General features: G+C 38.6%; 1 protein-coding gene across 1 annotated transcript in view; it reads right to left on the bottom strand.

Moving 5' to 3' along the window:
- The window catches only part of agps (alkylglycerone phosphate synthase), an 82,849-nt gene that overhangs the window by 14,909 nt on the left and 42,456 nt on the right, over positions 1-25,484 (bottom strand). The window contains exons 18-19 of the mRNA XM_062069936.1: positions 8,778-8,877; positions 8,648-8,705 (exon numbers count right to left, since the gene is read on the bottom strand). Of these exons, the coding sequence (XP_061925920.1) occupies positions 8,648-8,705; positions 8,778-8,877 (158 nt within the window). The remainder of the gene's footprint in view (positions 1-8,647; positions 8,706-8,777; positions 8,878-25,484) is intronic.

Here is a 25,484-nt window from a genome sequence, read left to right as displayed (position 1 = left end):
TTTGCTCGCGTCACAGCAACCAATACTGCGTCTACTTATAAGATGTCTATGGTTATAACATCATTTCAAACACAGCAATATGTTGCATCCACTGCAGTTTGCTACCTTATTCATACTTTTTGTCAAGTGATTTTTTTAAGCAGGGTTGCATGAGGTACCAAACATAACGTTACGTTAGTCAATGTATCACACACAGTAACATAACGTTAGACGGCGGTCAGCAGCACCGCATATTTTAGCCACCTACAAAAAGACAAACATAGTCAAATAAAGGTCAGTTAAAATGTATACTATATTAAGAATATGTGTACATATTGCATAGGGCCCTGACATCTAAAAAGTACAACTCTGTTCATTGTTATGTTCATGTATTTGTTATGTTTTTCATGTGTATGCACACATCAACACACATACAGTATGAGATGAGATCAATGAGATAAGGTAAGAACAGAATAGAAACTGCTGTGGAACTAGTTACAATGCAATATGCCATGGAAATACAATGTTAACACTTTTGTACAAATAAGTACAGTTGCACTTGTTTTTGCAAATGTGTTTATTCTGTAAAGGAATGAGTTAAATGTTTAAAATTGTTTAAACTATTAAAATGACTGGTTAATAGTGCTATTATGAATTGCAATGTCAGTACTATTTTTTTTCCTGCTATTTCAAATGCACATGTTTTAATAAATAAATACAGCGGTTTAAAAGCATACACAATTTGTGTAAAAATATTAGTCTGTGGTTAAAAGGACTTGAAAGGACTCGAAACTCAAAATGCAGGACTTGTGACTTGACTTGAGACTTTCCAGTCTTGACTTTGGACTTGACTCGGACTTGCCTGTCTTGACTCGGGACTTGACTCGAGACTTGAGGGCAAAGACTTGAGACTTACTTGTGACTTGCAAAGCAATGACTTGGTCCCACCTCTGGAACTAGTATATAGAGCAAAAGCGCAGATTCCAACAATTGAAATACTTTGTATAGTTGAAGACTTACGGTCATTTGAAAACATCACTGCACATCTACACGCAGCTACACTTTCCATCTTAAAAATCTAAAAACATTTTTGGGGAATGCCCGGCGGGCCAGATTGAAAAGCTTAACGGGCCGCATGTGGCCCCCGGGCCTTAATTTGTCCAGGTCTGCCTTAGACGGATTCTCGCTCATCCACGCGAACCAGACATTGGCCGGGGGCTAGTGGACAGCCTAGGACAGAGTCTGCGCTTTTGGTTTCTTTGTTGGGTCTGTTCCGGTCTGTGGCTGTGCTGCCCCCATCCCCGCAGACGATGGCGTGTAGTACTGCAGAAACCACTGTGGTGTATGTGGGTGTTAAAATGGGTTGTTTGTTTTGTTGTTTGTCTATGCATGCTGCAATAGTATTATTCATTGCTCATGTTTTTGGTTTTTCGTTGTATTTTACTTTCGTAGCTGTATGGCAGCTGGTTGCATCAGCTTTGTACTCTTTTTAATGTTATTTGTGTTCTTTAATGTTTCCCTCATGAGTTATTTTTGTGGACTTTTTGTATCTGCACTGCAACCGCATAATTTCCACATTGTGGGATAAATAAAGTCTATCCTATCCTATCTCGGTTAAAATTATACGCTACGTTTTATTAGAGATGGCATTAGCGAGTGATTTTAGCATTCATGCGCATGTACGAGACAGTCTGCTCCACAACAACATGATAGAGAAAAATAAGGAACTTAGAGACTACAACTGAATAAAAACATGTATCTGATGACGTAACTTAGGCAAAATACGTCACAGTAGTCTGTAATTCCAAAATGGTTCGTGTGGCGCAAGTGGAAGAAGGCAAGATTGTGTTATAATTGTTTGCGCCATGCCTTCTTGGTTTCATTAAAACATTTCGGGAATATGGGGATCTCAAATACGTACACAAAACTGGAACCAACAGGTAAGAAAAAGTTGGTTTCCCGTAATAGGACAGCTTTAAGTGCAAATCATGTGTTATAATAATAAATGCAATGACATGGTTCTGTATGTCATGTCCAAAATAACACAAATATTTATTCATTAGTCTTTTGTTAAGTGTATTTAATTGAAGATCTACATCTATAGAACATACCTAGGATCAATTTAATTCTACTTTAAACAAATAACTGTTCCAGGTTATATCATATTGCATCACATCGAATCGTTAAATTTCAAAATGTATAATTTTCAATTTATCTAGATATTTATCAAATGGTTTCATATTGGAGATGTGCACACCTGTACTACTTTGGTATTTCTCTCAGACAAATACTCATGTTACAAAATCTCGATGGATGGTTTCTATATATACAGTATAAATCCCTTTTAGTTCCCCCTTATTGATGTGTAGAGACTCCAGTCGCTACAGTTTACGGTCATAGCACATCCAGGACATACTTGATTTCTAGAGGCAACTAAAGTCTAAATAAAAAAAGTCTTCAGATTTGCTGCTCCATGGTCGTGGAATGTTTTACAAAAAGATCTGAGGCTATCTAAACTGATCACTCTTGGGGAATTTTAGGCCATTTTAAAGGATCAAGAAGCTGTTTCTATTGAGCACTGTACTTGTTTTTAATTAAACGTTTTATTTTTTACCTATCGCATGTTTTTTATGCTTATGTGTACTTTTAATTACAGTGTGTGACTGCTCCTGTTTTTTCGTTGTTGTATTTATTTATGTAATCTGTTTTTGCTGCCCTCTTGGCCATGTTGCTCTTGCAAAACAGATTTTAATCAATTCGTTTTTTACCTGGTTAAATTAAAAAAAGGAAAACGAAAAATTATATCCTTGAACTTGTAGATTTCTGTCGCACTGGAGATTAAATAATAAATTAACGATAACAAACAGTCACCAGATTAGAAGTATGAGCCAGACGTATGGATGTGTGAAGATTAAGTACCCAGCCAAGTACCAAACCAATACAAAGAGAACATACAAACATTATAGAAAGGCCTCTGAGGCCAGAATGCGACCTGAGACCTTGCTGCGGGGCAACAGTGCCAAACACTGACTCACTGTGCCACACTGTTTTCTTTATAAGCAGCACACAAACAGTACTAGTCAAGAGTAAGACGCCTTGTAACAAGAAGTGCATTCTAGCTTTGTATTATGTCCTGCAGAGACAGTGTTGAATTACTCAACATAAAAAAAGTGTATTTCCAGCGGTGCCCTCCAACCTGACCATCCTTGACTACATCTGTTTGCTTTGATACACCAAACCCTGAGAAAGTAGCTCCATTTGTCACCGGCTGATTGTAGCCAGACAAACTGGTGTGTCTGCGGCCAGATAGCGAGCCCCGCTGTTATTAATCACAATTACAGAGTGGGCCTCGCACACAGGAGCTGCATCAATACCTCCCCAACCCCCTCCTCCTTCCCGCCACCTCTCCGGGCTGCTCAGGGTGGCCCGGACCACAGTTTGGAGGTCAGCATTTAACCGGCAACACATTTACTCTGGCCCCCACCGCCTCCTTCTTATTAGCAATCTTTTAATTTTGAACCCATCCCTGCCTTTGGGAAAAATTGCAATTTAATATCACAGCTGATGCGCTGCATACTGTTTTTGACAGGCATGATGAATAGCCTGAAGTGATGTATGAAAACAGCCAGGCGGATGGCAATATAGATAAGGCAGCCGTTTCACTGATGGGGCCAGCAGAGTCGCTTGGCCACCCTCCCCTATTCACGTTTCATTTGGTCACTGCTGAGATGAACAGAATATCCAAGTCGCATCTGCCGGGAAACAGTTTTGACCCAGGATCTCGGAGCAAATGTGCCTTTGCAGCATGACGGGGGGCATAAATGCTGCAATGTGCTGCCCACACACTTACTGCATATAAGGCACCAGAATATTAGGTACACCTGCACAATCTAATGAGATCCAGTCCATGACTTTACTTTGTGACTGTAAATTGTTGTGGTGTACAAAAATCAAAGCCAATGTTGCCATTAGAAATATTGAAAATCGTAAGACTCTTGAACGCATTAAAATAACCCCCTCAATTCCCCCCAAAAAATGGATTAACTGGCTGGAATATAAAGACAATATAACATACATCCATAAACGTGGATGCATATGCAAAAGTGCAATATATTTATCTGTACAGTAATCTATTTATTTATATCTACACCTTATTGCTCTTTTATCCTGCACTACCATGAGCTAATGCAACAAAATTGTGTTCTTATCTGTACTGCAAAGTTCAAATTTGAATGACAATAAAAGGAAGTCTAAGTCTAAGTCTCTTATCCTTTCCAGACATCTACAAATATTAGCACAAAATGTTTTAAAGACAACAATTATAGTTTTACAATGCAAAATATATTTAAATGTTGGATGAAAAGGATAAATGAGCATTTAACATCACCTACACTTAGTTGAGTTGAGTTAAATTTGAGTTTATTTGGAACATGCATGCATAGAACATGATACATCACAATTTCCAGTTTTTCTTTTCAACATGTTCGAAAAGGAGTAGGAAGAAGCAGAGCTTATTTAACCCTATCGCTTTTCCTTTACATAGCAGTTGCTAACACGTTTGTTCACTTCCTGTTGTCAATGTATTCACAAAATACTTTAAGTAATGACATTTAAAAAAAATAATTAGTTAAGTAAGTTGTATTTAATATGGTGAGACAAATAAGATTATCAATAAATTCAGAATGTTTATCATGGTTCTTCTTCTTTGTAAACACTATGTTTGAAGAGTTTCTTGAAATGGATCATATTAGTGCTTTGTTTGATTTCTTTGCTTAATCCATTCCATAATTTAATTCCACATACCGATATACTGAAGGTCTTAAGTTTTGTACGCGCATACAAATGTTTTAAATTAAATTTTTTTCTAAGGTTATATTTCTTCTCTTTTGTTGAGAAGGACTGGTGTGCATTCTTGGGTAGCAGGTAATAGTTTGCGTTGTGCACAATTTTAGCTGTTTGCAAATTCACTATGTCGTGGAATTTCAGTATTTTTGATTTAATAAATAAAGGGTTGGAATGTTCTCTATATTCAACATTATGTAATTTTCTAACTGATCTTTTTTGTAACACGGTTAATAAATGAAGTGTACTTTTGTAGTTATTTCCCCATATATCTGCACAATAACTCAGATGTAGTAACACAAGCGAGCAGTGGAGAATATGGAGTGATTTTTGGCCCAATGCATCCATCCAACCATTTTCTACCGCTTTATTTATCTTTATAAATATGAGATTTCCAGTTATTTCTATTATCAATCATTATACCTATCAATTTGGTTTCATTTACTCTTTCAATATCTATTCCATCTATTTGTATTTGACTTTGCCTTCTACTGTTACCAAATAGCATGATTTTAGTTTTACTGAAGTTTAAGGATCGTCTGTTTTTGTCAAACCATCTTTTTAATTTGTACATTTCTTCTGTTATTATTTGTATCAGCCGTCTGTGTGTTCTCTCCTGAACAAAAGACAGTTGTATCATCTGCAAATAAAACTAAATTTAAGTGTTTTGTAACTTTACAAATGTCATTTATATAAAGATTGAACAATTTTGGTCCCAGTGGTACGCCACAGGATATACTGTATTTAGTGTTGTAGACATGGGTTCGCCGAGCTTCACGTATTGTTTCCTGTTGGTTAAGTAGCTTCTAATCCAGTTTAAGACAGACCCTCTGATGCCATACCGTTATAATTGTTTCATTAAAATATTGTGATTAATTGTGTCAAATGCTTTAGTCAGATCCATAAACACATTTTTTACTATCTATTGCATTGGTAATTTCCTCTGTTGTTTCGATGAAAGCCATCAAAGTTGAAATATTAGCTCTGTATTCATATTGGTTCTCAGCTGGTATTCTATATTTGTTTGTGAAACTCTCCAATCTGTTATTGAACAGTTTTCCAATGATTGTAGAAAAGGATGGAAGTAAAGAAACAGGTCTATAATTTGTAAATTGGCGTTTGTCTCCAGTCTGATAAATTGGTACAACTTTAGCTATTTTCATTTTGTTTGGGAATTAGCCTGTTTGAAATGATATGTTGCTAATATACGTTAATGGTCCTGAGAACTCTTCATTAATCTTTTTTATTGTTTCTATATCAATTACAGTCTTAGATTAGAAAGCCGAATATTCAAAGTGGCTGACTGAATTTGTGGCATTTGGTGATGTTTAAACTGTGTTTTTACATAGTTTGCGGATTTTAAATATGATTGGATATGGTTTAATGGATACAATGAAACACAATTAAGGATATAAAGTCAACTTGATTTTCCAACTCTACTGGTACTTTAAGACACTGTTCAAACTACAAGAGTTCACAAAATACAAAGAAGAACAATGATGAACCTTTAAAAAAAAAAAGAGATGATGATTATTTATGTATCTAAAATTAGTTTACTCACTTATGGTATATTTATTATTCATGTATTCACTGTTCTGTTACAAACAGAGAACAAACAAATGGGATAACACTGCTATGATAGGAAAAGGGGTAGGATTAAATAAGCTCTGCTTCTTCCTACTCCTTTTCGGACATGCTGCATTGAAACAACAGGAAATATGTCATGCATTATATTGTAATTGTATTGTATGCATGTTCAAAATTAACTGAACTGAACCATTGCAGCCTTCAAAACCCTCTAAAACAACTTTAAAAAACCTCCATCAATGATTTATATACAGGCTACAAGAAGTAACAGACACATTCATAACAATATGTAATACGCACAATATCTACCGTATTTTGGTAATTTTTAACATTACTAGAACTTAATTCCTATGCACACTTATTTCTGTTCCCACAGCAGCGCACTTCCGACTTCCGGCAACAAATGTGTGTTCCTACTTTTGGAAACAAACGCTGTGTTTTCTAATCATGGCAGACTTCGTAATAGACGACAAAGATGGCTACTTTTGGACAAATAAGGATCTTATCTTTTTGAAGCTGACTAAACGAAGAATGAACTGCTGGTTGTAGAAGCCGATAAGCAAGCACGAAGACAGGGTAAAACGTTGGAGCAGACGGAACCCGAGAGAGTCTGGACTGGTATGACTTGACGGTGTAAATGTGGAACTTGGAGCCAAGCTATGTTGGCAGAAATTGAGTGCGTACTCAAAATCAAAGGAAAAAAATGTCCCCAGCCAGCTGGACCAAATGTCCAACAAGTGAGTTACTATACATGATACATGCAGCACATCGTGCTTGTTATTACAACTACATAAACTGTCAAGCGAGCGGTGTAGAAACAAAACATGAAATAATACATTGCAGATACTGTTATTTGATTGTTCATGTTTTTCAGTCAGAACAGTTTGGTTTCGTACCGCAGTGTGTTGTGCATTATAAACTTATAAGCGATTCAGCTGGCTTACGGCTAATGCCGTAGGATGCTGTCGCAAGAAGTCGTGTTACTACACTAGAAAAACAGTACCTCCGTGTTTGCTCTTACAATAACAATGTCGCTACAGTTTGGCTATTATACAGGTTATGGAACATAAATGAAGAATTGTTGGCGGTTTTTGGATGCAATTTTAGATTGATTCGGAGGCCAAATGGATTGCTCCCATAAGCAGCATTGCTAGCCACCTAGAACGAGCTGATTACAAATTACAATGCAAAAAAACAAAAAACATGTGTTCTTGTCTCTCAATAAGATTGTGAACAATTCCCCCCAAAAGTGCAGTTCTCCTTTGAAGGGGAACTGCACTTTTTGGGGAATTTTGCCTATTATTCACGATCAATATGACAGATGGATTTTTTTTAATGCATTCTAAATATTAAATCAATTTGATCAAAAGTCTGCTTACTATAGAAGCCGTTCAATTCTGCCTATAGAGCCCCTAAAAATATCCAAACACATCCATTAAGGTTTTATATAAATGATGTATTTATGTTATAATAGCATTTAATATTTACGTATTAATTTAAAAAACAAGTCACGCATTTCTGCTCACTGCAGACTTTGACAGCCAACAAACATAATAAAACATCACTTACTGTGCAAGGTCTGCTGTCATTAAGATGCCGACTGTTGGGATGTTTAAATATTTAGATGAAAAATGTCTCATAATCCTTGCGAAAAAACAGGGTGGGGCCCAGGGGGAAAAAGCGCTTTTCGTGTTGTTCTCGCCAGTTCCAGGTCCTAATTGGCGGTCAAAGTGTCCCAACTTGTCGGATTATATTCTCATCCATCTACTTTCTAGGTGAGAGGCATGATTTTTGATCTACAAGAAACTTACAGGGAGCAGGGAAGCGAGGAAACAGCAGACCACTCGATGATGTAAACATAGGGACAAATGGAAGTGATTACATCGCCGCTAAAAATTATTTGTCTGCGTTAGCGCTTATAATAACAATATCACTGATATTTGGTTAATACTCAAGTCACAAAATGATAATTGAGTATTGTTGGCGCTTTTTGAATGGTTATCGGATTTTATGGGCGGAATAGTGGAGGGCTCCCATTGGCTCCTCTGTAAGTGGACTTATATTTACGTTTATTTAATATTTAGAATGCATTAAAAAAAATCCATCCGTCGCCCTGTCTTTCATAATGATTGCCAACAATAGGCAAAAGTCCCAAAAAAGTGCATTTCCCTTTTAAGGCCTGTGAGTGTATTGTACGCATGTGCTCTTGTTTAAAACTATGGTGTTCCTCCTGCCATACCTCCATGGTGATGTGATAAGCTGCCTCCATTGGCGAGGATCTCCTCTCGAGCTGCATGCTGGGAGAATTTGAAAAATGACAATAATTGGAACCACCCACTGGCACTATATTTTTCCAATAGTATACCTACCTCAACTTGTTCATACACGTGCACCGGATCGGAGAGACCCCTGTAGTTGAAGGCAAAGTAAAAGTAGACACAGGCACCAGCATCATAGGTTTGTGTCACCCTGAAAAAGCAAGGTAGACAAAGAAACTCAATGCTGGTGGTTTTTGAAACCTTGGATCAAATTTGACAAGGAAAAAAATCACTTCACTTTAAATAATTCAAATACAACGGTACAATGTAGATCACATCTGTATAAAATCTGGTTTGACTCCTGCTTACAGATAGCAAACTTTCATAATAATGAATACAATTGATTTTTAATAAGATATTATTTTAATAATTGACTCCATGTTTTATATATTAATACTAAGGCTGTCAAAAATAATGGGTTAACTTGTGATTAATCACAGAAAATGATCACATTAAGCATGTATACACGCAGATAAATCACACAATTTATACATGCTCTTTACCTTAACCACAGTTGGTTACCTGAAAAGTGGCACGGGCTGTTATATGGTCACTGATCAGGTCAATGCATATGCCAGTGCAAAGATGAGTTAGGAGACTCCGGCTAGTGTGCTCAATGACACATTTCACTCCGGACTTTACTTGCCCAGTTTTGAACAAATAAATGACGTGCATTCAAGTGCATGCAGTAAAACATTTTAAAAAAAATTCCTACATGACATTCTGACAATAAAATTGCATTTGTGTCCAAATTTTAAGATTTTTTAAACTTAATTTCAATTATGCAAGTGAATAATAACCTATGATTAATCATGGTTAATCCAAATTCAAAAGTGTAATTTATCTTATTTTTTTATAAATTAATAACTCGACAGTACTAATAATACACATTTTTCTGATTAAAATGGAAATGTTTTCATTACCTTGTTGTTGCTACTAATAAATTAACTAAACTTGTTTCCTCAAATAGTGGCGTCCGCTCAGATAAAAGCCACGCCCCAAATAATCCATTTGAACAAATATAGCTGCTGTATATAACAGATATGTGGTTTTCCTGCTTCGATCACATAAACTTCCAGTATGCTACACAAAAAACACAAACATACCGTATTTCCTTGAATTGGCGCAGGGAATATAGTATTCGCACGTCTAGAATTACTGCCGGGTCAAACTCGTTTCTCAAAATAATTAACGCATGCTTGGCCTTATCGCCGGTTTATTATTGAAGCCGGATCAAATTCGTTTCGCAAAATATTAATTTTATTATCGCATGTCTATAATTTTCACCGGGTCAAACTCGTTTCGCAAAATATTTAGCATATGGCTAGAACTTCCACCGGGTCAAATTCGTTACGTCACGAGTGACGCATCTGTCCTCATTTTCAAAATGGAGGAAGCTGCTTTCAGTAGTTTACAATCGCACAAAGGAAAAAAGATAAAGAGCTATTCAGTAGGATTTAAGGTCCAAGCTATTGAATACCGGTACAGTATGCTAAAGAGAACAGTAAGCAGCTATGTTTTATTAATATACCGTAGCTGCGTGTGTGAAATACTGTATAAGTCATTAAATGACTCCCGCCTCCTGGTGGTAGAGGGCGCTGCCGCGCTAGCGATCCTTCTTGCGACTTCCGGTACTGCAGAAGAAGTGAACACACGCAGCAAGAGATTTTTTTTCTTCCTTCTAACATGGAGGATTACATACCTAAAATAAAACAGTTTTCTAAACTGGACTTTCAATCGAAGCAGGAGGTAATAATTAAAGGAATATCTCCATCGAGACAGAGACTTTTAAAACGGAAAAAAGAAAATAATGAAGACTTCTATAAACAAGTTATCGATGCTTTTGGTCAGAAGGAGCTGCAAATGGACTCCATTTATAAGTACAGGTAAGACCATAATAACGTTTTTTTTAATTAAATGTGCTTTTCATGATGGTATGCTTACATCACACTCAAAGCGCACGTCTAAATTTTGTGGATTCCTTTTGGTAAACGCCGGAGTGAGAAGAGGTTTTAAAATAATTACCGCATGCACGGCCATCCCGCCGGTTTCCGGTAAACGCCGGAGTGACAGGAGGTTTTAAATTAATTAACGCCCCTGCGGCTATTCAAGGAAATACGGTACACGCACATTGATTGTGTGTGTTGTCAGCTCATGCCAGCAATTTGGAAAAGTTCAGCTACCAAAGTTATCTTAGTCTGTTCTTTTAAACCATTGTTATTATTATAGTCAGTGGTGCTGTTTTGATTTTTGGGGGGTAAATTAAAAAACAACTTTTGAGCCAGCTTTTAAGGGGAACTGCACTTTTTTTCCCTATCATTCACAATCCTTATGTAAGACGAGAACATGTACCGGTATGTCTTTATTGTTTTATGAATCCCATAAAAGCCCTTTAAAAACATCCACAAACCGCCAACAATACTTAATTTACATCTCTGAATATTATTAACCAAGTATTAGCTATATTGTCATTATAAGCGCTAACGCTGAGGAATTGATTGATTGATTGAAACTTTTATTAGTAGATTGCACAGTACAGTACATATTCCGTACAATTGACCACTAAATGGTAACACCCGAATACGTTTTTCAACTTGTTTAAGTCGGGGTCCACGTTAATCAATTCATGGTAGAGATAACTGAGATAAATGAGATAAATGAGATAACTAGCTTATGACCTATTGAGCCGCTGAGCTGCTACATCGCCTTTAAATTGCAGATAGTTAACTCTAGATGATAAATAATGACTTTCATTTGTATAATAGAAGGTTGTGGTCATTAACCAAGAAGTTGGTCAACTTTGACATTCCCAGAGATGCCGACACGAAAAGACGCTTGTTTCTTTTTTCTTCTTTTCTTTTTTTTTTTTACCAGTTTGAGGATTATTGGTGCATTCCATTTGTACTGGGAAGTTAGAATTTCAGAGTTCATAGTCAGAATTTCAACTTGAACACCGATCGAGGTCGGATTTCCTACTCGGAAAGTCGGAGCATTCTCACCAGCCCCAAGTTGGCTTTGAAGATGGCAGCTCTGAATGTAAACAGTAACATAAGCTTCTATAATATCTGTTATTAGCACTCAGCCAAATTTGATAGATGGAGGGACGTTTATATATAGTAACGCTATTGTAGTGTAAAATATTTTTTTCCATGTGGTATATACGTTCTACATCGCCAGTTATAGCGTCTGTGCTTCCTCTTTGTCCACCGTGTTTGAAAGCTGAAGAAAGAGTGCATACAGTATTTCCCCATAAGTTGTTTATATACAGACAAGGCAAGCGCAAGAATAGCTTTTGTCGATTTGGCCATCTTGATTTCCGACCTCGTAACTAGAACTCTCATAGCTCGGCTGTGACGTCATTCCCTGCTCCAATTTCCAACTTCCAAACGCATTATTCCTTCATCTAAACGGGAATATATGAATATCCCATCAGTTGACATCCCAGTGAGAGCAGACATTGTATAGTAAGTGATTGTTTTTTTATGTTTGTAGTTTGTATTTCTTTTTTTTTTAGCAATTAGCAATAGGGCTACTAGCTGGATCTGCTTATCACTCAGCTTTTAAAACTTTTAGCTCATCCTCCTTATGTTCAGGCTCAAAAAGATAAGGTTCTGTATAATCATTTGTCCCAAAGCAGTCGTTGTTGGCTCTCATGAAGTCTGTCATGATTAGAAGTTAGTTGTTGTTGAGGGAAATAGCAAACTTTGGGATGGGTCCGTGAAATGAATGTGCAGTCATAAGCTCATGCTAAATTACTTACAGTATACACTTACAGCATGTATATAAAATGTTATTGGAGGTTTTTGGGTGTTTTTAGAGCGCTTTAGGGGCGGAATAGATGCATTGATGTAATGACTCCAATTACCTCCATTCTTGGTTCACTTTTGCTAGTGTTTATTTACAAGTTAGAACGCATAAACAAATGAAAAACATACAGTATGTGTGCTTGTCTCACATAACGATTGTGAATGATAGACAAAATTCCCAAATTAGAGCAGTTCCCCTTTTAGCGCAGTATCTAATACACTTTAATTTCCCCTCAATAAACTTGGTGAAAATGTTGTAGCAATTTTAATAAAATACATAAATATTAGGGATGTCAAAAGTTTTTTTTAAATCAGATTAATCACATTTTGAAATTTGGATTCATCATGATTAATCACTGTTGATTACTCGCTTGCGTAATTAAAATTTGCTTAAGAAAAGACCCCAATATTTGTACACAAGTAAAATTGTATTGTCAGAATGTCATCTGGGAACGTTTTACCTGAATGCATGTCATCTACACTACCGTTCAAAAGTTTGGGGTCACCCAAACAATTTTGTGGAATAGCCTTCATTTCTAAGAACAAGAATAGACTGTCAAGTTTCAAATGAAAGTTCTCTTTTTCTGGCCATTTTGAGCGTTTAATTGACCCCACAAATGTGATGCGCCAGAAACTCAATCTGCTCAAAGGAAGGTCAGTTTTGTAGCTTCTGTAACGAGCTAAACTGTTTTCAGATGTGTGAACATGATTGCACAAGGGTTTTCTAATCATCAGTTAGCCTTCTGAGCCAATGAGCAAACATATTGTACCATTAGAACACTGGAGTGATAGTTGCTGGAAATGGGCCTCTATACACCTATGTAGATATTGCACCAAAAACCAGACATTTGCAGCTAGAATAGTCAATCAATCAATCAATCAATGTTTATTTATATAGCCCTAAATCACTAGTGTCTCAAAGGGCTGTACAAGCCACAACGACATCCTCGGTGTCGAGTGGGTCTGATATAATATTGTGAAAGTCCAACACATCAGCGAAAGTCCAGTCCATGGTGGGGCCAGCGGGAACCATCCCGAGTGGAGACGGGTCAGCAGCGTAGAGATGTCCCCATCTGATGGACAGGCTAGCGGTCCACCCCGGAGCAGAGTAGAAAAGAAAAGAAAAGAAACGGCAGATCAACTGGTCTAAAAAGGGAGTCTATTTAAAGGCTAGAGTATACAAATGAGTTTTAAGATGAGACTTAAATGCTTCTACTGAGGTAGCATCTCTAACTTTTACCGGGAGGGCATTCCATAGTATTGGAGCCCGAATAGAAAACGCTCTATAGCCCGCAGACTTTTTTTGGGCTCTGGGAATCACTAATAAGCCGGAGTTCTTTGAACGCAGATTTCTTGCCGGGACATATGGTACAATACAATCGTCAAGATAGGCAGGAGCTTGACCGTGTAGTATTTTATACGTAAGTAGTAAAACCTTAAAGTCGCATCTTAGGTGCACAGGAAGCCAGTGCAAGTGAGCCAGTATAGGCGTAATATGATCAAACTTTCTTGTTTTTGTCAAAAGTCTAGCAGCCGCATTTTGTACCATCTGTAATCTTTTAATGCTAGACATAGGGAGGCCCGAAAATAATACGTTACAGTAATCGAGACGAGATGTAACGAACGCATGGATAATGATCTCAGCATCGCTTGTGGACAAAATGGAACGAATTTTAGCGATATTACGGAGATGAAAGAAGGCCGTTTTAGTAACACTCTTAATGTGTGACTCAAACGAGAGAGTTGGGTCGAAGATAATACCCAGATTCTTTACCGAGTCGCCTTGTTTAATTGTTTGGTTGTCAAATGTTAAGGTGGTATTATTAAATAGATGTTGGTGTTGAGCAGGACCGATAATCAGCATTTCCGTTTTCTTAGCGTTGAGTTGCAAAAAGTTAGCGGACATCCATTGTTTAATTTCATTAAGACACGCCTCCAGCTGACTACAATCCGGCGTGTTGGTCAGCTTTAGGGGCATGTAGAGTTGGGTGTCATCAGCATAACAGTGAAAGCTAACACCGTATTTGCGTATAATGTCACCTAGCGGCAGCATGTAAATACTAAAGAGTGCAGGGCCAAGAACTGAACCCTGGGGAACTCCGCACGTTACCTTAACATAGTCCGAGGTCACATTGTTATGGGAGACACACTGCATCCTGTCAGTAAGATAAGAGTTAAACCAAGACAAGGCTAAGTCTGACATCCCAATACGCGTTTTGATACGCTCTAATAAAATATTATGATCAACAGTATCGAAAGCGGCGCTAAGATCAAGAAGCAGCAACATAGATGAAGCATCAGAATCCATCGTCAGCAATAGATCATTAGTCATTTTTGCGAGGGCTGTCTCCGTAGAGTGATTTGCCCTGAAACCGGATTGAAAAGGTTCACAGAGATTGTTAGTCACTAAGTGTTCATTTAGCTGCTGTGCGACAATTTTTTCGAGAATTTTCGAGATAAACGGTAGGTGGGACACCGGCCGGTAGTTCACCATGAGGTCAGGATCGAGGTTAGGTCTTTTGAGTAGAGGATGAATAACCGCTTTTTTGAATGCTAGAGGAACAGTACCAGAGGAAAGTGATAGGTTTATAATATTTAACACTGATGGACCTAATAAAACAAAAAGCTCCTTGATAAGTTTCCCAGGAATTGGGTCAAGTAAACATGTTGTTTGTTTTGTCCCATTTACACATTTTAACAATTCCTCCAATGTTATTTCATCAAAGAGAGAGAAACTATTTTGGAGGGCAATGTCCGTCGTATATACAGTCATATTTGTGTTAATAGAACCCAGTTGTGGCTGGGATGCATTGTCTTTCATCTCTTTTCTGATGAGTTCAATTTTCTTATTAAAGAAATTCATAAAGTCATCTGCTGAGTGGGTGGAGCTACTGGGAGAAGTCCCTTGTTGGGTTAGCGATGCTACTGTACTAAACAAAAATTTAGGATCATTTTTGTTGAGGTGGATGAGATTTGAGTAATATTTAGCTTTAGCTGAGGTAAGCATGCGTTTATAAGTTATTAAACTATCACTCCATGCTTGATGGAAAACCTCAAGTTTAGTCGCACGCCATTTGCGTTCTAGCTTTCTACATGATAATTTCTGGGCTTTAGTTTCTTCTGTAAACCATGGGGTACGCCTTTTAGGGGCCCTTTTTAGCTTTAGCGGTGCTACAATATCAATGGTGTCGCGCAGGGCGTCGTTAAAGTTGTTAGTGAGGTTATCAATAGAGCCCACATAATTTGGGAAAGGTGCCATTACCGAAGGCAGTAGGTCAGTAAGAGTCGTCGTTGTGGCAGTATTAATGTTGCGGCTGCTATAGTAGTTATTATTATTATTATTAGTTTGTTGACAATGAGTCCGAACTTCGAATTTTATAAGGTAATGATCGGACATTACTTTAGTGTACGGGAGTATCGTAACTTTAGAGGTGGTGACACCCCTGACAAGCACTAGATCTATCGTATTACCGTTGCGATGCGTGGGTTCATTTATTATTTGTGTAAGACCGCAGCTATCAATTATAGTCTGGAGCGCCACGCATGGAGGGTCCGATGGGGTATTCATATGGATGTTAAAGTCTCCCATTATGATTATATTGTCGGCGTGCGTCACTAGATCAGCAACGAACTCTGAAAATTCATTGATAAAGTCCGAATAGGGCCCAGGGGGGCGGTAGATGACAGCCAGGTGGAGAGGCAGCGGTGTGACAAATCTCATAGTGAGCACCTCAAACGAGTTATATTTATTATTTAGGTCCGAGGTAAGGCTAAAGTTTTTGTTGTATATTAGTGCAACACCCCCACCCCTTTTAATGGGGCGGGCAATATGCGTTCCCGCATAGCCAGGAGGAGACGCCTCACCCAGCGCAAAAAATTCGTCTGGTTTGAGCCAGGTCTCGGCTAAACCAACGACATCAAGATTGTTGTCTCTGATGACTTCATTAACTAATAACGTTTTGGAAGACAATGACCTTATGTTTAAAAAGCCCATATTATAGGTAGTGGGCTGTTTTGAGGAGTTTTTGTTGAAAGTATCCGTAGTAGCAATATTAATAATGTTACGTTTATTATGCATAGTGCACTTTAAATAATTTCGACCATATCTAGGAATTGATATGACAGGAATTTTTAGATTGTTTGCCACCTCAGTAAAATGCATGTCCACCTCTGACGCAGAAAAAACATTATGTGAGTTGTATATTATTCTAGAAGAATTGCTATGTGTGCAGGGATTATCCAGCCTGGCGCTGGCTAGTTCTAGCTTAACAGACTCCTTATTAGCGCTTCTTTGTGGATTAGCATTTAGCTTTTTCGTTAGCCCCGCTAACAACAAAGCATTTAGCTTTGTTGTTAGCCCCGCCCGACACCCCCGCTTCTGCTTCCGAGCGCACCGCTTACGTCTCTTTCGCTGACCGTCTCCGCTGGTAGTCGACGCCGCTGCTTCAAAGGCCACTGCTGGATGTAGCTCGCGAAGAATTCCCAAGCTAGCGAGCAGGTCCATCGTACACGCATCTATCAGCCCAAAATGGCCCGATCTCTTCACATCCAGAATTGTAAGTCGGTCGTAAGTGATCACGGAGTGAACACGCTGTGAGCCAGCCATGAAATTGACTGAATTGAGGGGTATTTTTGCCTTCACTTCCAGGAGCGCTCGCACGAAGCCGCTGCTCTGAAGCGCAGCCATCTTGGAATTGTCATTTATAAATGAATGATAAATGGGTTATACTTGTATAGCGCTTTTCTACCTTCAAGGTACTCAAAGCGCTTTGACAGTATTTCCACATTCACCCATTCACACACACATTCACACACTGATGGCGGGAGCTGCCATGCAAGGCGCTAACCAGCAGCCATCAGGAGCAAGGGTGAAGTGTCTTGCCCAAGGACACAACGGACGTGACTAGGATGGTAGAAGGTGGGGATTGGACCCCAGTAACCAGCAACCCTCCGATTGCTGGCACGGCCACTCAACCAACTTCGCCACGCCGTCCCACATTAGCAATGTATAGAGTGTATTTCTTTAAAGTTAAGACTAGTTTAAAGTTATCTTCATTGAAAAGTACAGTGCTTTCCCTTCAAAAATAAGGACATTTTAATGTGACCCCAAACTTTTGAACGGTAGTGTGTTTGCACAAAACTTAGTAACAGGTTTATCCAAAGCTTTTTTTGGAGTGAAATTTGTCAGTGAGCACACCAGTCGGAGTTTCCTCACTCATCTTTGCACTGACGTATGCATTGAACGGTTAAGGTAAAATGGGTTATACTTGTATAGCGCTTTTCTATCTTCAAGGTAGGGCTGGGCGATATGGCCTTTTTTTAATATCGCGATAACTTAAGGCCAAATTGCGATACACGATATATATCCTGATATTTTGCCTTAGCCTTGAATGAACACGATGCATATAATCACAGCAGTATGATGATTCTATGTGTCTACAATAAAACATTCTTCTTCATACTGCATTAAAGGCCTACTGAAACCCACTACTACCGACCACGCAGTCTGATAGTTTATATATTAATGATGAAATCTTAACATTGCAACACATGCCAATACGGCCGGGTTAACTTATAAAGTGCAATTTTAAACTTCCCAGGAAACTTCCGCTTGAAAACGTTGCGGTATGATGACGTATGCGCGTGACGTCACAAGGTCAAGGGAAGTGTTTGGACCCAATTGAAATACCTCTGTTTTCTTCGACAAAATTCCTCAGTATTCTGGACATCTGTGTTGGTGAATCTTTTGCAATTTGTTTAATGGACAACGGAGACTGCAAATAAGAAAGTTGTAGGTGCGATCTGTGGAGCGGCGGACTACAGCAACACCCACACCAGGAGGTTGTGTTGTGTTTTGAGCAGGATAGCAGACGCACTACAGTGAGTAAGCCCGCCGCCGCATCTAAGTTAGCTTCTGTTTTTTTAGCTTCGCCAAGCTGAATATTATTAATCGTGTATTTACATGTTCATGGTTTAGTGATCTTCTGTCTATCCATCTAGTCAGGTTTTTTTTAAATTTAGTTTCTATCTGCATTTGAGACTGATGCTATCACATTGGCTACGTAGCTAGGTCAGCTTCTATTTTTTTTAGCTTCGAAAAGCTGAATATTATTAATCGTGTATTTACATGTTCATGGTTTAATAGTATTTTTGATCTTCTGTCTATCCATCCAGTCAGGGTTTTTTTTGTATTTAGTTTCTATCTGCATTTGAGACTGCTATGCTATCACGTTGGCTACGTAGCTAGGTTAGCTTCTATTTTTTTTAGCTTCGAAAAGCTGAATATTATTAATCGTGTATTTACATGTTCATGGTTTAATAGTATTTTTGATCTTCTGTCTATCCATCCAGTCAGGGTTTTTTTTAATTTAGTTTCTATCTGCGTTTGAGACTGCTATGTTATCACGTTGGCTACGTAGCTAGGTTAGCTTCTATTTTTTTTAGCTTCGAAAAGCTGAATATTATTAATCGTGTATTTACATGTTCATGGTTTAATAGTATTTTTGATCTTCTGTCTATCCATCCAGTCAGGGTTTTTTTTTATTTAGTTTCTATCTGCATTTGAGACTGATGCTATCACGTTGGCTACGTTGCTAGGTTAGCTTCTATTTTTTTAGCTTCGCAAAGCTGAATATTATTAATCGTGTATTTACATGTTCATGGTTTAATAGTATTTTTGATCTTCTGTCTATCCATCCAGTCAGGTTTTTTTTAAATTTAGTTTCTATCTGCATTTGAGACTGCTATGCTATCACGTTGGCTACGTTGCTAGGTGAGCTTCTATTTTTTTAGCTTCGCAAAGCTGAATATTATTAATCGTGTATTTACATGTTCAGTCACTGTGAATGTCCATTTCGCGTTCTCGACTCTCATTTTCAAGAGGATAAAGTATCTGAGGTGGTTTAAAATACAAATCTGTGATCTACAATAGAAAAAGGAGAGAGTGTGGAATCCAATGAGCCAGCTTGTACCTAAGTTACGGTCAGAGCGAAAAAAGATACGTCCATCACTGCCTCTCAAGTCCTTCACTGTAACGTTCCTCATCTACGAATCTTTCATCCTCGCTCAAATTAATGGGGTAATCGTCACTTTCTCGGTCCGAATCTCTCTCGCTCCATTGTAAAAAATGGGGAATTGTGAGGAATACTAGCTCCTGTGACGTCACGCTACTTCCGGTACAGGCAAGGCTTTTTTTTATCAGCTAGCAAAAGTTGCGAACTTTATCGTCGATTTTCTCTACTAAATCCTTTCAGCAAAAATATGGCAATATCGCGAAATGATCAAGTATGACACATAGAATGGATCTGCTATTCCCGTTTAAATAAAAAAAATTCATTTCAGTAGGCCTTTAATATATGCTACTTTAAAACTTTCATGCAGAGAAGGAAATCACAACTAAAAAAATCAGTATTTTTTTCATACGGTGTTGATCTGGAAATGTTTGCCTCTGCATTTTGATGGTGTGGGCGTGTGGCACAGAACGGAGATGTTGACATGCGGAGTAAGCACTCTTCATTCTCTAGCAGGAGACTTTTCAAATGATGTTACATATTAGCAGTAATGCTACTTTTTATAGCAACGCTTTTGCCCCACACTTGACAAATTACGGTTGTCTGTTCGACATATTCCCACTTAATAATAATAATAATAATGGATTAGATTTATATCGCGCTTTTTCTATTGTTAGATACTCAAAGCGCTCACAGAGAAGTGGGAACCCATCATTCATTTACACCTGGTGGTGGTAAGCTACATTTGTAGCCACAGCTGCCCTGGGGTAGACTGATGGAAGCGAGGCTGCCAGTTTGCGCCTACGGCCCCTCCGACCACCACCTACCATTCATTCATCATTCATTTCACCGGTGTGAGCGGCACCGGGGGCAAAGGGTGAAGTGTCCTGCCCAAGGACACAACGGCAGCGATTTTTTGGATGGTAAGAGGCGGGGAGCGAACCTGCAACCCTCAGGTTTCTGGCACGGTTGCTCTACCCACTACGCCACGCCGTCCCAAGCCAAACCACTGCCAGACGATGGACCCCCTGCTGTTTTTTGGGGGGATTAATTATTCCTTCATTTGTTACCAGATTCACACCTTCTCTCTCTCGTATTACCACTCGCACGGCTGCGCTAGCATCACAGCTAACGTTACCCATGCTGCTACCTCTTTGCTGCGCGAGGGCGTATACGTATGTGACGTATGTCGTGACAGCATGTGACGTGTGTAAGAAGGTGCGCTTGTCTGTCTGTGACAAGGAGACACAGGAAAGAGCGAGGAGAGCCTGTAGTGTAATGCCAGCAGCTAAAAGCAACTGCGTGAGAACGTATACTCGAATATCACGATATAGTCATTTTCTATATCGCACAGAGGCAAACCCGCGATATATCGCGTATATCGCCCAGCCCTACTTCAAGGTACTCAAAGCGCTTTGACACTATTTCCACATTCACCCATTCACACACACATTCACACACTGATGGCGGGAGCTGCCATGCAAGGCCCTAACCACGACCCCATCAGGAGCAAGGGTGAAGTGTCTCGCTCAAGGACACAATGGACGTGACGAGGTTGGTAGAAGGTGGGGATCGAATCGGAAACCCTCAGGTTGCTGGCACGGCCACTCTCCCAACCGCGTCACGCCGTAAACGTTAAAGTTAAAGTACCAATGATTGTCACACACACACTATTATGTGGTCAAAATAAAGTGGATGATTAATCTAAGTGTGTTCATGATTAATGCGATCATTTTTTAAATTAATCACATGAGTGAACTCGTTAATTTTGACAGCCCTAAGAAATATACATGTAAATATTAATATTACATTGTGTATTGTATATTCATATTACATTAATATACGTATAAAATGCATTTATACAATTGTACATATATGCCTTGCGTTTAATTGTCACCTTTTACTCTCTGCAGTAGAGTAGATTAATTTCCCAAATAAGATACATGGCAAAAGAATCCTGCATTTTTATCACACAACCAATACCAGGCAAAACAAGCTCAGTTGCTCGTGATGCATACCTGACTATTAACTACTTAAATCTCTTCAAATATATTGCATCCGGAAAGTATTCACAGCACTTTACTTTTCACACATTTTGTTATGTTACAGCCTTATTCCTAAATGGAATACATAAATTTTTGTCCTCAAAATTCCACACACAATACCCAATAATGACAATGTGAAGTTTTTTTTGTTTTTGTTTTTTTTTAGCTTTTTGCAAATGTATTAAAAATTAAACAAAGAAATTACATGTACATAGGTATTTTTATCAATATTTTGTTGATGCACCTTTGACAGAAATTACAGCCTCAAGTCTTTTTCAATATGATGCCACAAGCTTAGCACACCTATCTTTGGGTAGTTTCACCCATTCCTCTTTGCAGCACCTCTCAAGCTCCATCAGGTTGGAAGGGAAGTGTCGGTGCACGGCCATTTTCATATCTCTCCGGAGATGTTCAATCGGATTCAAGTCTAGGCTCTGGCTGGGACACTCAAGGACATTTATAGAGTTGTCCTGAAGCCATTTCTTTGATATTGTGGCTTTGTGATTGGGGTCGTTGTCCTGCTGAAAGATGAACCGTCGCCTAAGTCCGAATTCAAGAGCGCTCTGGAGCAGGTTTTCATCCAGCATGTCTTTGTACATTGCTGCATTCATCTTTCGCTCTATCCTGACTAGTCTCCCAGTTCCATCCCCAGAGCTTGATGCTGCCACCACCATGCTTCCCTGTAGGGATGGTATTGACCTGGTGATGAGCGGAGCCAGGTTTCCTCCAAACATGATGCTTGGCATTCACGCCAAAGAGTTCAATCTTTGTCTCATCAGACCAGAGAATTTAGTTTCTGGTCTGAGTGTCTTTAAGGTGTATTTTGGCAACAAATTTACAAGGAATGGCTTCCGTCTGGCCACTCCCCAAAACAGGCCTGATTGGTGGATTGCTGCACAGATGATTGTCTTTGTGGACGGTTCTCCTCTCTCCACAGAGGAATGCTCTAGCTCTGACAGAATGACCATCGGGTTCTTAGTCACCTCCCTAACAAGGGCCCTACTCCCCCGATCGCTCAGTTTGGACGGCCGGCCAGCTCCTGCAAGGGTCTTGGTGGTTCTAAACTTCTTCCATTTACAGATGATGGAGGCCACTGTGCTAATTAGGACCTTCAATGGAGCAGATACTTTTCTATAGCCTTTCCCAAATTTGTGCCTCGAAACAATGTTGTCTCGGAGGTCTACAGACAATTCCTTCGACTTCATTCTTGGTTTGTGCGCTGCCATGCACTGTTAAGTGTGGGACTTTATACATAGAAAGGTTTGTGCCCTTCCAAATCATGTCCAATCAACTGAATTCACCACAGGTGGACTCCAATTAAGCTGTAGGAACATCTCAAGGATGATCAGTTGAGACAGGTCACACCTGATCTCACTTTTGACCTCCATGGCAAAGGCTGTTGTGATTTTGTTGTTTTTTTATTTTTAATAAATTGGCAACATCTCAAAAAACAAAACTTTTTTTACATTGTCATTATGTACAATTTTGAGGATTTTCATGTATTCAAATTTGGAATAAAGCTGTAACATAAGAAAATGTGGAAAAAGTGAAGCGCTGTGAATACTTTCCGGATGCACTGTAGTTTACTGAGAAGTGTCTAAAGTTTTAAAAAGAGACTCAATAAAATACAAGCCATGTAGCTACTTGTAAATTAAAAAAATAAATCACCATTCATAGTAAAGATAAATGTTTTAGCTCTCAGAGTCTCTTGCTCTTGCTCCCTGTCGAGGCCTTTGTTCATTTGACATGGCCCATCACCTGGCACGCTGACTCCTCCAGAGGTTAAATGGACAAATCAATCATGTGACAGACCGTAGCCGGGAAATGAATAACTGTGGCATAATCAGGGTGAGGCTTAATCTGTCCACCAGCATAGAGCACCAGCCTGCTCGCCGTCTGGTCGTCAGGCTCTGGCCAACGTACACTACTTATGTGGAAGGACCAGCCAGTTTAAATAGCATTAAGAAATCACATATCTATTTCTCTTTTAGGGCAAGTTGGATTAATATTAAAAAAAATTCTGCAATTAGGTAAATTCATGTCTCAAAATAAACAGTGTGCAGTTAAGTTTAAACAAGCATTGCACACAACTTTAAACATAAAATGTTAGTCGCTAAACTAACAGGTGAAACTACTGACGTCATATAGCATGACAGAATTACAAGCTCAATGTAGCATCAACATGACTTTGAAGCTGTTCTTTTAATTAAATAATAAATATAGGGCTGTACCAAACTGTTATTTTTTTAATGAATGTATTATTTTTTTGACTAATCTGTAGATTTAGTTTCCTTTTGCAACTAATTATTTTTTAGTATATTGGTGCAAAACATTTTACGAATTAATTCTCCAACAATTTTCTTGTTTCTAGAAACTTTAAATGCATGTTGTTCGGTTGGGGATACCAAACTTGGAGAGCCTTTTTTTACTTTCTCTGCCATCCTAGAGAATCACCCTTGATGCTGCCTTTTTAAGAGATTGTGCATCGCAGCAGTGCTGCTGGAAAAGCCATTTCTAATTTGTACAATTTACTGAGCACCGTGTTGTTGATTTTTTTATGACTATGACCCTGGACGTCTATAACCTTTTTTCCCCTCAAAAGGCTCGTTTTTTATGGTAGCATCTCGGGATTTTTTGAGAAGGGTTTTATGCTTCCAATTTTGATACCGATATTCCAGCAAATACTGATCAACGTATTAACTGTACTTTTTTATGTAATTTATGGTGCGAGTTATTGACGACACGATCTGAAAAGGGAACTATAAAACCACCTTTCTTTTTGGGAAGTCAAATAGCATTATTGGCCATACCAAAACCAATACTTTTTACTATATAATAATTAAGATCACTGAATGATTTTTTTCCCAGTGTTTTTATAATGAGCAAGAAGAACAGTGTAACAATATCAACTAAATATTTGAAATATTTTACTATTCTTTATTATTACAAACAATTGTTGGAGTAGAACATACATTAACCCATAGTACATTATACTTAAACAAAAGCAAAAACTTAATTTAAACAAATCTATGACTCACTTAAATCTTTTGGTTTTTGCTCTCAAAGTCAACCCGTGTCCAGTGACTTCTTCCCTGAATTTTAACAAAAACATTAACAAAAACGTCCAAAAAAAAAGATTTTGTGAAGATAAAATATTGATTTAATCACCAGCATCAATCATATACTGTTACCCCCCTTGTTATTGACACTACTGATGTATGGATCGGTCCATACACCCCCTTTACAAGTGCCTCAAGTGCGCTGTTGCTTGTGTAGTTTCACATAGCATTCTCTCTCTGTCGTCTCATGTTAATCTACTTGTTAATTTCCTGTCAATAATTGCTTACTTTCCACAACGCGGTTACATCTACACTTCTGGAAAGTGAACTAAGCATTTAATCTTCTGTTGATTCAAGCTCGCTTAGCGGTTAGTATGTTTTCTTGTTGCACACTTGCTCGATGTGTCTCATTTTTAGCCTTTTACTCGTCAGAAATGTAGTTTGTTTGCTGCAATGGAGGTGACAATAACTTAGAGATGTAAGGAAATCCACAAACACAGTTAGCTGATAGTCGCGTCTGTCAGCAGAAGAACCAAGCTGCAAGGTATGAGCTAGAAGTGATTGTTTTTTGTGATCAGCACTGAAGTGAAGTGAATTGAAGTCAATTATATTTATATAGCGTTTTTTTCTGTAGAGATTCAAAGCGCTTTACATCGTGAAACACATTATCTACATCTTTACGCTACATTTAAACCAGTGTGGGTTGCACTGGGAGTAGGTGGGTAAAGTGCCTTGCTCATGACCAAGGGTGAAGTGTCTTGCTCAAGGACACAACGGACGCGACTAGGTTGGTAGAAGCTGGGGATCGAACCCGGAACCCTCAAATTGCTGGCACGGC

The sequence above is a fragment of the Entelurus aequoreus genome, linkage group LG14, assembly GCF_033978785.1.
Source record: "Entelurus aequoreus isolate RoL-2023_Sb linkage group LG14, RoL_Eaeq_v1.1, whole genome shotgun sequence".
Lineage (NCBI taxonomy): Eukaryota > Metazoa > Chordata > Actinopteri > Syngnathiformes > Syngnathidae > Entelurus > Entelurus aequoreus.
This window is presented reverse-complemented; position numbering and strand designations above follow the sequence as displayed.